The 14,807-nt window shown below is 34.5% G+C and overlaps 1 protein-coding gene across 6 annotated transcripts in view; it reads left to right on the top strand.

The window, feature by feature from the left end:
• Positions 1 to 14,807, top strand: part of LOC123544561 (uncharacterized) — a 29,184-nt gene that overhangs the window by 11,241 nt on the left and 3,136 nt on the right. For 5 of the 6 annotated variants that reach the window (XR_008366031.1, XM_053517406.1, XM_053517405.1 and 2 more), the window contains exons 2-7: positions 8,979 to 9,980; positions 10,345 to 10,425; positions 10,856 to 11,019; positions 12,525 to 12,783; positions 14,069 to 14,287; positions 14,577 to 14,637. Coding sequence is in view for 5 of the 6 variants with exons in the window: in XM_053517406.1 (XP_053373381.1) it covers positions 8,993 to 9,980; positions 10,345 to 10,425; positions 10,856 to 11,019; positions 12,525 to 12,783; positions 14,069 to 14,287; positions 14,577 to 14,637 (1,772 nt within the window). In the remaining variant the exon portion in view is untranslated. Of the gene's footprint in view, positions 1 to 690; positions 833 to 8,978; positions 9,981 to 10,344; positions 10,426 to 10,855; positions 11,020 to 12,524; positions 12,784 to 14,068; positions 14,288 to 14,576; positions 14,638 to 14,807 lie in introns of those variants that run through there. The other variant, XM_053517404.1, reaches the window with a different exon arrangement.

Genomic DNA, 14,807 nt, shown 5'->3' with positions numbered 1-14,807 from the left:
GCCACCATACATTTTATATTTATAACTTCATTCATCACATAATGCTATGAACTCATTTATCTAAAGGGGGCCTCTGTGGCCAAGTGGTTAAGGTCGCTGACTTTGAATCATTTGCCCCTCCCTCAAGAATGTGGGTTTGATCCTAACTCGGGTCGTTGAATTCTTCATGTGAGGAAACCACCCAGCCGGCTTGCGGAAGGTCGATGATTCTACCCTGGTGCCCGCCTGTGATGAAATAGTGCACGAAGGGGCACGTAAGGTCTTCCTCCACCATCGAAGCTGGAAAGTTGCCGTATGACCTATAATTGTGTTGGTGCGACGTTAAACCCAACAAAATAAAATAAAAAATAAATAATAATTAAAGTTTGGGCTTTACCGAGACGAAGTTCAAATACAGTTCAACCTCCCATACAAATGTTCATCTCAAAATTTAAGAACGTCATCAGTGCAGGTACCTTTCTAGCTACGCTGAATTATTCATGAGACAATCAGTGAAGCGGTGAACATTTCTTCAATCCATCTCAGCCTTGTTTTGACAATTAAAATTGTCAATCGTGTATTGATTCATGTGTAAGTGTTTAAATACACTGCAAGACTGATATGTGTAGTTGATAGCAACTATATATCATAAAGTAAATAACTCTGTTATGATAGATGTGTACAATATGTGCGTCGATAAACAAACAATAAAAATGTGTTTGAATTCTTTTAATTGGCTCACCCCTGTTGACTTTTGACTGGATTATTGGTCATATTATCAGGGCAGGCCAGTTGTCTGTTTAAGAACATAATAAGTAAATGGGAAATAATTAAACTCATCTTTTGGGTTGATGTAAGTAAGATTTTGTACTTTCCTTTCTGACACTTCCAGAAAGCAAGTCCCTTTACTTTTAATAAAACATACATAATGTTTTTGTGCGCTTCTGGACTCGTATATGCATAGAACTTCTTTGTTACATCTTAATTAAATACAATTTTGTACAAGTTTTGCTCATCAGTTCCTATGGTTACAGTGCATTTTCGTTTAACATATCACTTGGAAGATAAACATATATAGTCCATCTTACTGTTCGATGAAAATGAAAGCTTAATTATTCACATGAATGGTTTTAACATGAAATAGAAATTATAAGTAAATATCAAATATACTATTATAAATATGGGCCAAGGTTTGTAGTGAATTTTTTATGAACGAAGGTGCATTTCTGCTTTAGAATATTACATATATGCTAGTAACAAAGATATCAAACTTTGATCCCATGAGTTTGGTAAAAAGTTCAAACTTCCTCCCCAACAGACCTACAGAAAGTAATGGTAATCTAACAAGTAAATGAGAAAATTGCTGCTGTATATATAATATAGTATAATCAGTACCATTTATTGGGACTAAGTTTTATGGATTCTGTACTTTCATCAACCAATGAAACTGGATAATATCCTACTTAATTTTATCTATATAATCTGAAACAATAAATATATGTCCACTTGAAAAAAAAGATTAGCCGAAACCAGGACATTGTATGCAATCAAAAGTTTGATAAGTACAAAGTAATTTTTAGGATGAATTTCGTTATCATTTTGAAGCGATACGAGGATTGTTCAAATATGAATGCATCTAAGCACATAAAAATGTATCCTTGATAGATTTCAATGAAAATTTTATTTGGTCCCCTCGACCAAATAAAAAGTATTCACCTCCAACAGATATGCAAAGTTTCAGTCTTCTAATCCAATCCTTGAAGGCAATTTCATAGTCTTTTCTAGGTATACTATGATGACACTGGAATATTGCAGAACCGAGGTGTTTGAGCTGCACAAATTTTCGACCAGAAAGGTATTTTTTGAGCCTTGAGAACAAAAAGAAGTCACACGGGGCAAGCTCAGGCGAATAAGGAGGGTGAGGGAGCACAACAACCTTTTCCTGCTTCAGAAAGTCTTGTACAATAGACGCCTTGTGCGATGACGCATTGTCATGTAGCAATCTGACATTGGCCAAACCAGTTGCGGGTCTTCGATTTTTGAAATATTTCTTCAGTTTTCGAAGAACTTTAGTCTTGTAAAACTTTGCATTTACGGATTTGCCTTTAGGTACAGCAACCTGAATGGCAGGACCCTGAGTTGTGAAGAATATGGCATACACCTTCTTGACACCCATGGTCCGCTTTGCAATGCATGGTCTTTTGCCAGACTTTGTTGCCCATATTTTGTTCTGAATCTTTCGTTTGGGCTCAAAAAGTGAACCCATGTCTCGTCACCAGTGACGACATTTGCGAAAGACCGTGCATTGTACATGTAATTTGGAAACTGTTTAAGCAACAATTTTGCGCATTGCACGCGTGCCTTTTTCTGCTCATCTGTCAACAGATGGGGAATCCATCTAGCACAGATCTTTCTCATTTTCAAATTACGTTTCAGAAATGTATGAGCTGCTCCTAATGAGATGCCAACCATACTAGCTATTTGCCTAGCGGTGTATCTTGCATCAGTAGCAACTATTTCTTTCACTCTAGCAACCATCTTGGCAGACGTTGCTGTTTTCGGCCGACGGCCATGTGGTGCGTCTTCTGTTAAAACTAACCCACATTTGAATTTCTTAAACCAACGAATAACTGTCGAAAAAGACATTTCATTATGCCCATAAACAGAACATATTTCATCAAAAATGTCTTTACACCCTATGCCAAGAATACAACGATTCTTAATAAAGGACCGTATTTCAACGGCGTACTCTGACCTTCTTCCAACCATTTTTGTATTAGTATACACGAGTAGGCAATGCTTAGCGAGCGATAGACACTGCTAAAGTGAACGGATTTTAATGGGCGTGGTATCAATCTAAAGATAACATGTTTATCTACCCAATAATCTTAATTTCCTCGTGACTTTCGCATTATTGAGCGAGATAACGTTCTAGATGCATTCATATTTGAACAATCCTCGTAAATCACGCATTTTTGAAAAGGGAAGTGAATATTATTTACCTAAACAAAACCTGTATATAGTATGAAGACGTTTATTGTATCATACCTCCAAACAAACACCTTCATAAATAACTCGTATGTGGATGACTCATTGTTATGTCAGAATTAAATTTTGAGATTCATATGCAACCTTACTCCACAAAATAAATGTTGTTACATCTAGTATAAAACGTTTTTTTTTTTTTGTACTCATTAATTTCATTCACCTTTTCAAATATCATAATATACAGATCATTTCTATGGATATATTCCCGTTCTTTTTGTGCCCTCCATAAGTGGTGGGGGCATATAGATTTGCTCTTGTCCGTCCGTCCGTCCTTTCCTCCGTCCTTCCGAGAATGTTGTGTCGCGCCTAGCTCCAAAAGTGTTTGGCGTAGAGTCACAAAACTTTACAGGAATGTTGGTCAGCATGTGTAGTTGTGCATCTGGATTTTCGCGTCCGGATTTATTCAGTCGTGTAGGAGTTGTGGCCCTGACTTTGTAAAAATTGGTCATTTTAGTGTTGTGTCGCGCGTAGCTCCAAAAGTATTTGACCTAGAGTCACCAAAGTTTACAGGAATGTTGGTCAGCATGTGCAGTTATGCACCTGGGGTTTCGCGTCCGGATTCATTCAGTCGTGTAGAAGTTATGGCCCCTGACGTAGTTAAAAAATGGTCATTTTAATGTTTTGTCACGCCTAGCTCCAAAAGTATTTGACCTAGATTCACCAAAGTTTACAGGAATGTTGGTCAGCATGTGCAGTTGTGCACTTAGGGTTTCGCGTCCGGATTCATTCAGTATTGTAGGAGTTATGGCCCCTGACCTAGGAAAAAGTTGTCATTTTAATGTTTTGTCGCGCGTCGCTCCGAAAATATTTTACCTATAGTCAATATTTCACTACACAAGACCAGACTTCTTGTCCAGACTTACTCAAAAAAAAGTTTGTGAAACATGTATGTTAAAATGTACTTGACCTTTAAAGTTTGTTAGGGATTCACCGGACTGAGAAAACTTTCAGTTTTAATGTCTATCATGGTAACATGATGGAAATTAAGAGTGAGGTGTTGTACATAACTAACCTGTTTAAACTCCCTAGTGATGTTTTGCCACTGGCTGTTTCATATCGGTAGGTAGTTGTGCTCATTTATGTGTTTTTGCCTTATTGTGTTTTTGTTTTACGGTGTCTACAATGTTTTACCTTCTCTACTTTGCCTTTTAGCTTTACATTGTCCACTTTGTCTTTTCGTTTTACCTTGTCTACTTTGTCTTTTTGTTTTACTTCATCTACTAAGTCTTTTTGTTTTACTTTGTTTACCTTTCTTTTCCTAGTCTACTTTGTCGTTTTGTTTTATTTTGTCTACTAAGTCTTTTTGTTTTACTACATTGTATCTTTGTTTTACTTTGTCTACTTTTTTTGTCTAATTTATCGATGTGTGTACATATCCGTTATATACGGAACCATGCAAGCACTGCTGTACGGATTTGATTTAAAGGACATCGTTCTTTGAACGGGGTTATTTCTTTTTGTTTTTAAACAATTTCTCTTAAATGTTGTACTATCCAGATCTTGCATGAGATGATCCGTAAGAGGGTTATTTTCGTAAATTGGACTTAACCTTTCAATATCCAGATGTAAAAATGCTGTTTTTAATATGTCGTTAAGAATACTAGTATAAATTTTCTTGTCAAGAATGTATTTTTCCCTGTGTTGAGTTCTAGTATGTAAATTTTTTTATTTATACAACAAATTAAGTCTACCTTAGTTTCTTGACTGGTAAATTGATATAAAATTGTTTAAGCGATGGTATTTCGTGTTATCAAACCTTTTAAAGGATCAAACTTTTATCCTATTTAGTAAGTAAACTACTTCTGGTCTTGAAAACCTTTACATCTTACATCATTACGTTGATGCTAATAGAAAACACATAACTGAAATACTTTACTTTAGCAGCAGACATTGCTTGAAATAAATTCATTTATTTCAATAAATAATAAGATCAGCTTTACACAGACCTCCTTATCCCTAAGAAACTTTTACTCTGATACGAGTAAATAAAACAAAATACTTCACGTACAGTTTCCAAATTGGAGAGGTTTGATTTCTGCTTCACTGGAGCCTGTGAACAGATATCACAATCGGAGCTGGTGAATTATCATGAATGGCTAATCTTATGTCCTCTTTCTTTGATCCTATTCTTTGTTTGTGAAAAGATGATTTGCTTGATTTTGCATTTATTATTTGTTTCATTTCTGAATGTAAAGTTTATCTATTTGTTTGGAGTGTTTTCAAAAGAAAAATATCTTGCGTTCTGTTTGCGGATCTGTATAAAGTATAGAATTCTCCATTTATTCATCATTTTATGTCACGCCTTACCTTCTTCATGTTTGGCTGTTGTCAAAATAGATACTCTTGGGTACAAATTGTTTTTTAACAAAATTCAAGGTCTTTCAGTCAGGATATTTCCATATCTTTACTTTACTTTTAAAATATATTTGTATTATTCTGTTTAGAATATTGATTTGTGCCGATGCCTTCTTTACTTTGTTTAAAATTTTACGAACTGTTTTATACAGAATGTATTATATTGATATTGCATTTGACTGTACATTTTTAGCTCACCTGAGCATTGCTCAGGTGAGTTTTTGTGATCGCTCGATGTCCGGCGTCTGTCTGTCGTCTGTCAACATTTAGCTTGTGTATGCGATAGAGGCTGTATTTTTCAACTGATCTTCATGAAATTTGGTCAGAATGATTATCTTGATGAAATCTAGGCCAAGTTCGAAACTGGGTCATCTGAGGTCAAAAACTAGGTCATTAGGTCAAATCAAAGAAAAACCTTGTGTATGCGATAGAGGCTGTATTTTTCAATTAATCTTCATGAATTTTGGTCAGAATGATTACCTTGATGAAATCTAGGCCGAGTTTAAATATGGGTTATCTGGGGTCAAAAACTAGGTCACTAGGTCAAATAAAAGAAAAACCTTGTGTACGCGATAGAGGCTGTATTTTTCAATTAATCTTCATGAATTTTCGTCAGAATGATAACCTTGATGAAATCTAGGCAAAGTTCGAAAATGGATCACCTGGGGTCAAAAACTAGGCCACTAGGTCAAATCAAAGAAAAACCTTGTGTATGCGATAGAGGCTGTATTTTTCAATTAATCTTCGTGAATTATGGTCAGAATGATTACCTTGATAAAATCTAGGCAAATTCGAAAATGGGTCATCTGGGGTCAAAAACTAGGTCACTAGGTCAAATCAAAGAAAAACATTGTGTATGTGATAGAGGCTGTATTTTTCAATTAATCTTCATGAATTTTGGTCAGAATGATTGCCTTGATGAAATCTAGGCCAAATTTGAATATGGGTCATCTGGGTTCAAAAACTAGGTCACTAGGTCAAATCAAAGGAAAAGCTTGTATATGCGATAGAGGCTGTATTTTTCAATTGATCTTCCTGAAATTAAGTCAAAATGATTACCTTAATGAAATCTAGGCCAAATTTGAAAATGGGTCATCTTAGGTCAAAAAGTAGGTCATTAGGTCAAATCAAAGAAAAACCTTGTGTATGCGATAGAGGCTGTATTTTTCAATTAATCTTCATGAAATTTGGTCAGAATGATAGCCTTCATGAAATCTAGGTCAAGTTTGAATATGGGTCATCTTGAGTCAAAAACTAGGTCACTAGGTCAAATCAAAGAAAATATTTACTTATACTCAATATTTTTGTTCCAATTTTAATGATAATTTGTCAGAATATTTTTTACCATGAAATCACTAGGTCAAACATGTTTACTCTGTTTAATATGCTGTGTTATGGTGTGTTTCTCAGGTGAGCGACCTAGGGCCATCTTGGCCCTCTTGTTTTAAGGATATGCTCAAGTCTAAATGTCTGTTCTGATCTCTTTATGCAACATGTTGTAAATTTCACCAATCTTAATGTCGTAACATGTCCAATACAATATCATATTTCATTGATAATTCATGTATACTCAAGCATGAATGCTTTCAAATAGATATTATTGATTGGCAGTCATCATGCAATTGCTTTTGTCAAGTGACACGCCATTTCATTCGCAATAATTCTAAAACTTGATTTTAAGTATTGTTAAAACGCAAGGGACTTTTTGATGTTATGCAAGTAAGATTATGTTCGAAGTAGTTTTATTTTCGAACGTTTACAGACGGAATTAAGATTTAATCTTTAAAAACTGTTAAGAAAAGTAACTGTTGTCGGGATTGTATCATAAAATATATCAATATTTTATACTCCTGATACAATTAACTCTGTGTTACGAATTTAATATTTGAATTATTCAACAGACCAAACTTAGAGATGAATTGAATCAATATAGGTCAGTGTCATTGTCTTACAATGCATAATCGTTATTTTTGGGTCTGCGATTGCCTATAAACATTTATTTCTACATCGGACCTTCCATGTGCCAGCTGCCCCATCCCACACTTCGTTGCGTTTATAAATCGTTTCATTGTATCACAACAACCTTATATTGATGAGGTAGCAGGGTACACTTCGAATTTTGGCCCCGTCAATATTTGTTATAGTTTAAATGTCTGAAAACTAAGGTGAGAGATAATGATTGTTAATTCTTTAGAACATTTAAACAGCCGATACATGTAAAATTCTGATGTAAGTTGTAAAACTAAATGCTGCTAGCTTTGTATGAATCAGTGAGTCACCTTGGCGCGGGGAATTCAAATCACGAAAGGGTTCCGTGCTTGTTGATTGATACGTAGGAACTTTTTCGCTATTTTGTGAAAAAACGAGCTGGATGGGCCCCATTCCGTTTATATCCTGACGTTCAGTAGGGACTATTAAATTGAGAAATGCAATAAAATTGGGCATTGTTCTTGCAGCGGGATCATTGCAAGTGGCTGTTCAAAAAGTGCAAAACTGATGATTTTTGCATGCTATTTTTAATGGAATATGTAAAACTTTTGTTTTGATAACTTTCTGTATTCTTGTATGAGAGTCCTGATCTTGCCATTAATTAAAAGCACAAGACATGCACGAAATTTATAAAATGGCCATCCTGATTCTGCTCATTAGGGAAGTGCAACATTGCGACTCGCTACATGTAAGCCTGGCCGTGCCCAAAATTTTCGAATCAAAGTGTACCTTGCTTAAAATACTGAAAAATACTCCACCCTTGATATGATACGACTCTTCTGAGCCTAGGTCACAAAGTTCATATAAACATTTTACATTTTTAAAATGACATAGCAAAGAAACAACATAATAGGTCAATTAGAACATTTGGAAACAAACATTTATTGCAAAGATATCAATAAGTCTGACATATCAACGGACGGCATCTGGTTTCATAAACTTACACAGAAAGAAGATAACGATTTGCTATATCTGTGAAACTGTGTTAAAATATGTATGTTAAAAACATACCAGCTGTACATGTGATCAAGTTATATATCGATGGAAAATCATCACAGAGTATATTCACATAAAGTAAAAAGCAATATTTAAAAAATATGCTTTAAATTTATTCCCAGTCTAAAAATCCCTCATTAGATCTAATCTCTGCTTTTGAACAGAAGACAATTTGAAAATAAATGGTGTCTTAAGAATTTCATTATTCATACACGCATGCTTAACAACATAGAGAAATTTCATCTGGTAGGGTCTCCGTGGCCGACTGGTTAAAGGTCGCTGACTTCAAATCACTTTCCACTCAACGATATGGGTTTGCGCCTCACTCGGGGCTTTTAATTCTTCATATGAGAAGGCCATTCAGCTGGCTTACGTAAGGTCGGTGGTTTTACCCAGGTGACGCTAATGGTGAAATAATGTACGGAGGGACACCTAGCGTCTTCCTACACAATCAAAGCTAGAAAGTCGCCATATGGCATATGATCGTGTCGGTGCGACGTTAAACCCAACAAAAACAAAATTGCCTCTGCTAATCTGGCTTTCATAATAATAAGAAATCTGCGATTCTAAAATTGATATATAGTACTTAAACGTCTTCTTCTATGTTTCAGAAATGTAACACGTTATGGCGACTGAAGGAAATATTAGGTATTTGCAATATATTCTGCTACTAGGTGAAGGATCATCACTTGTCTTGCAAGGAATTGCTAACAGAGAGGCAAGAAAAAGACAGAAACCTTTGGAAACAGTTCTTGAAGAAAACAGACCTTTGTTACAAAACAAATTTCGAGATGAATTGCTATTCAAACGGATTTTTGCAACAAATGGATCAGTCAATGCAGATATGAACACATGGGATATAACGCTTCTCACAGGAGTAAATTTGACTTTGTTTAAATCAACCTTGACTTGGAATGAAAAGGCTTCTATCCGTTTTCTCAAGGATATGAGGAATGAATTGCTTGCACATGCCTCAACGATGTCTTTAGAAAATGAAGACTTCCAGTCATTATGGTTAGAACTATCAACGACATTGACAACTCTTGCCGCCAAACTTCCACAAGAAATTCAAGACAAATGTAACGAACGCATAACCGAGCTTAGCAAAGGCTTAGGAAATTTAAAGTCAACAAAGGAAAAGATAAAAATGATTGCACAAAATGATGACTACTTCGTTCAAGCCCTAGAGTTAATCGTTGAGAAACTAGATAAAGGAGTATGTCATGTGACAGATGTCATACACGGCGAGGTTGCTGTAGTAAGAGAAGAAATGAGTAAAAACAAAGCTGAACTCGAATGCAAGATTCAGACTTCTTCCGAAGAAATGCACGAACATGTTGAACGAAAATCTTCTGAAATCAAGGAGACAATGCAGTCAAAAGTTCAGGAATTGAACTATTCTCTTAATCAAGGGTATGGTGACGTAAAACAAAGTACAAGTGACATTAAAGAAGGAATAAATGATGCAAACAGACGCTTAGATAACGTTCATGGTGAGGTTTCGGACATACATGAGACTGTATGTGCCATTGGTGGAAAGATTGACGAGGCAAAAGAAACTCTTTCCCAAGAAATTACCACTGTAAAAGATCACGTACAAAGTTCAGTTCAAGGTATGAACTTTATATTCAAAGGCGGTTGGTTTGAGTACCTTACTTAAATTAAAATTTTCACTTTCCTTTTTTACATTTTCTGGTCTGCACAGGAAATCTAAATTCAGGAAAAAGACAAAGAAAGTAGATGGCACACCTCAGTTTCAATTTTGCAAACCAATAAATATTTATATAAGTATTTTTTAAACATATTTCGGAACAGTAGTATTTATAAGTGGATAGTTCCCTGGATAACGTTTTAAATTCTTATTTCTTAAAAGTCAAAAAATCCAAGGAAATGGCATTTAACTGCATTTTAATGCCTATACCGGCAACAGTCAAGTCAGAATGTAACATGTTTCAGACATAGTTATTATTTATATAGGTGTAGAAAAAAAGATGGAAGAAATGTGTGATCTTATAAAGTCGTTACTGAGAGAAGGAAAGGAGTTCCGATCACCACAAGGTAAACTTTTTCAAATACATTAAACGAAAATATATAATTGATAATTTAACCCTCCACTAAAAGTATTTAGAAGTTAACCTATCAATTTAGACCGGAACATTTTGTCAAAAACCGGTTATTATAGTTCGACAATGGCAATGATATTTATCAGTTAAATATCGAACACATACAAGAGAAACTAGCATGCCTGTTCATATCCGAGCGCGAATTGTTGGCCTTTCATTTGTTCCTTTATTGTTTTGAAGCAAGTTTTAATTAAGTTTTCAAATACAGTAGACAAACACTCTCTCCCCTTCATTTTACCAGCGGAGTTGGTTTAAATATTCTTACCAAAGTACTCAACTTTCTTGTCCAGCAAAATTCGTTTGACCAACTTTAGAAGTGCATCGGTTTCGCCCTGTATGAATTGCCTATACAAATTGTGTTTTAGTCATTGGTGCGGCAGTTGATGTGGAGGGACCAGATGAGGATGTTACTTCGGAAGCAGAAGAACAGTTGTTTAAAGAATTTGAAAAAGCAAGAGCTAGCGCACTAGCCATAGCTAAAAAGGCTAAAACATCGGATGACCCAAGAGCGATAGAAGAACTGGGAAAGGTTTGTTAATAATCTAAAGAGAATTTGCATTAGTGTAAAGTTACACTCAGGCTATCAATTTAGTTATTAAGTCGGGATGACACTATTAAAGACCAGGTAAATTAACATAACCTTAAAATTTCATAGCGTTTTGAATTTCATCAATAAAAGTTAAGTTAAGGTATTAGGCCCATAATAGAGTACCTCCTTTTTGAAGAGTATTCAATTCCTACCATAAACCTGCTTTGACTGCAATTCTTAGGGGGCGTAGGTTCAAGCCCCACTGGGACCAAAATGTTTTCTCTTTATTTTCCTTTTTTCTAGTTAGATTTTACTTCTTTCAAGACTTGTTATTCATTTATTGTACAAAAGTGGGAAAAAATTCATTTGATAAGCGATTCCTTGCTATTCAAAGTAAATTTACCTCTGAAACAGGAGGGGTAGAGTTAGACATCTTTAAAAACACTGAGTTACATGCGGTAAAAGTTCTCTATTTTGCCTTCATTCTTTAGATTACATATTGTGGAAGAAATGTAGGTAGGTTTTACTTCTGCCCCAAGGTTATTTTTTAATGAAGTGAGCAAAATTCAAAACAGACCCGCAGGATTCGACCTTAATTTTTCAATGTTGGCGTTAGAATTCTGTCTCATTAAATCCGTTTACTTGAGGCACCCTAGAAAAAATGATATTGACAGTTTTATTTTAGGTTTTATAATTATTTACCAATAGTTTGATGTTTCTTTCATAAAAAATAATGGTAAAATGAATTCTCTGCAAACGTTTTAGATAAAGGCCATCACTTTGAAAATTGTCTCTATTTGAGCTTGAGGAAATACCTTAAATTACACAAAATTCATAAAAAACGGCACGGTAAAAGTTTTTAAAAAATTGCAACACAATGCGAAACACGGTCAACTGTAAAAATATACAAAGCAAATGCCATTTTTTTAACATTACTATTAGGGGCCTAATACCTGAAGTTACTACCCAAAACGTCATTTTCTGTGTTGACATACTTGGAGGCATGTGATTGTAATTAGAAAGTAAAGATAACATTTAATCTTCATGCTGTTAAATAGAATTGGCTAAACTACAGCAAAAATTTAAAAAGAAATTTATATAAACACTTTCTTTAAAAACTAAACCGGTTACAACATTTAACCTCTAATCTAAACGTTTTAGATGCACATTCTAGTAATAGAATATTAAAGACTCGTAATACCTTTGTTTATAATCTGATAGGCACATTTTTGTTGTGAGCATGAAATACATTATTTTTTGAAATCATATCTTTTATAATTGTTTCCCTACATAAATGTCCAACGTTTGAATACGAGTTAATATATTAGAAAGTTATTACTCAATCCTTTGTTTTGATTACATCTCTTTATGGTTCTAACGGTACACCTTCATGTGCAATATTGAAAGTTAAGCTTTTCTGAAATGTGATTATGCATAATATCTATTTGGACAACTGCTTTATCTGTTTCTACCATAAAATTTGAAGCTTTATGGTACTTTAACAGGTTGTTAGGCAATTTTTGGAAAAGATTGAAAACATAGAAGACGTAATAACAGATGAGGTTCATAGACACTGTATTATGCTAAAGATGAGGTGCAATACCGGTGTAGGAATGCTGGAGCTTTTGACTTTATTCGCAAGCAGCGGAATTCAAGAAAATCTTGAGGAAATAGGAAACGTTCTAACTCGTCATTATGGAAAGAAGTTCAGTGTCACTGCAAGAGTTGTTCCAGAAAGTGTGCAGAAAGCCATTGATCATCTTTGTATGTATAATAAAATTATTCCTTGACCATCTTTTTATGTACAACAAGATTAATTTTATTCCAAAGATATCACGTGCATATCTCCATTTCGTTTACTGCAAAAATCCTCAATGTCTAGGCCATGTGTATTCATTATTAATCATACACATAACATGTGTATGGCAGATATTTCTGAAACAATAACAAAAAAGAAACTGACCTGAATATTCTTCGTGGTGGGAGATGAGGTATATGTGTGGGTTAGGGATGAGAATGTGAGATAATATGATAAAATATTGAGAAACTAATAAGAAAGTAAAGAAGTGTTTTATGAAATACTATCGCGGGTAGTCCTTGTCGTGTAAGCCACTAGACCAGAAATAAATAGGAATCTTCCACAAGTGGTACTTGTGTCATTCTTTTAAGTCTGACAGCCGTACCTAGCATACATTGTGAGTCCGGAATCGAATAAAATACCAGGTGTCAGGCCACCATGGTTTGACCTTTGAGTCACTGACCGAAAAACAACAAGAATAATTTTCAAGTGAACTTTAATCATTGTTCAAAACTAACAAGCTGTAGTTTTCTTATTTTCTACCTTAAACGCAAAAATAGCATAATTGAGTAAGCCTGTCGTGAAATAAACATTTAGATCACTCACCACAAAAAAACTTAAGGAATCTTTCTAGCAGTACTCAATTTTTGTCTAACGATTGATTGTCATAGCTATTACACTTGATGACTGATCCGAAAAAAACTATAGTGATCTTTTTTTCTTAATGCCTAGTCGTCGTGTAAAGTTTGAAAATAATAGCTATTATACTTTAAAGCATAAAAGTCCGGATAACATTTGCAGTCTCCATGTCACTGTAATCTTGTCTTCTGACCACGAAAAACAATATAGATCTTGTAAAGCTTGAAAGCCTAAACTTTCCTGTAACATTTTCTGACTATGAATTCTGAAATACAGAAAAAGAACAGAAAATAACTCCGATGTCAGATTTCTTGACTGACTCACCGGCCATAAATACATTAAGGCTCTTACCCTGATAGTCATAGTGTGAACTTTGAAAGTCATAGCTATTACACCTTTTGGCTTAGAATCCGTTTCCATGGCATTGTGGTATTGAACTTTCGTCTAATGAACTCACAAACCATAATTCATTGTATTTTCTATTTGAAGAATTTCATTCAAGGTTTATTGTTAGTAACACTGTTTCCTTTTCTTTGCTTTGAAATACTACTGTATTCAAACATAAAATCCTTTTGCAATCACGCGTCAAAGATGAATGTGCGTATTTTTCAGTGTCTGGTACAGTGTCACCTGTAAAGAGAACTATGAATATACCTATTCGTTGCAAAACATTAGCCGGCATGGCCCAAGTTTGCGAATTGTTCGCTGCAGAAGAAACTGCTTCCTGTTTTGATTATATGTCAACTGCTTTGTCCAAAAAACTTGGAAGAAAAGTTACAGTAAAGGCCTCATTGAATATCGCAGAAGTGAAGAAAGCACTGACAAATACTGGTAAAGAAAGTTTTGCTTTTTCTTATCATTCGTTGTTCAATCTTGCAAAAATAACATTTCAGTTTAATTAACGTACAATTCATTTTTAATATTTCTGAGGAAAAACTGGACACGGATATGCAAGTTTATACCTTTCCAGAAGATAAAAAGCAGTTACAACTGACATATTCTTCGTTTGTAGCACTGTCTCAATGGCAATAGAGGTTATCTTGAAATTTTTCTCAAAACATTTTTATCATTTTGCGAGGTATCTTAATTTATAGTATTTTCAATATGAATTTACTTTCAGACGTGAATGAACCCTCAACATTGAATAAAGAGATATCAAACAAAATGATAGAAACTCCGAGGTGATTCAATTAATTAAATAATAAATACAAATTTATAATATACGTAATGTTTATAGGGTAAATGTGTGATGTCATGTTTACGTTGAAAGATTCGATAGAAATTCTTACTAAATGTATCACCAAATTCTAAATGGTTTTCCAATAAATGTTAATTTAAATATAATTATAAG

The sequence above is a fragment of the Mercenaria mercenaria genome, chromosome 11, assembly GCF_021730395.1.
Source record: "Mercenaria mercenaria strain notata chromosome 11, MADL_Memer_1, whole genome shotgun sequence".
Taxonomy (NCBI): Eukaryota; Metazoa; Mollusca; class Bivalvia; order Venerida; family Veneridae; genus Mercenaria; species Mercenaria mercenaria.
Note: the sequence above shows the minus strand (reverse complement) of the source record. Positions and strands in the feature narration are given on the sequence as shown.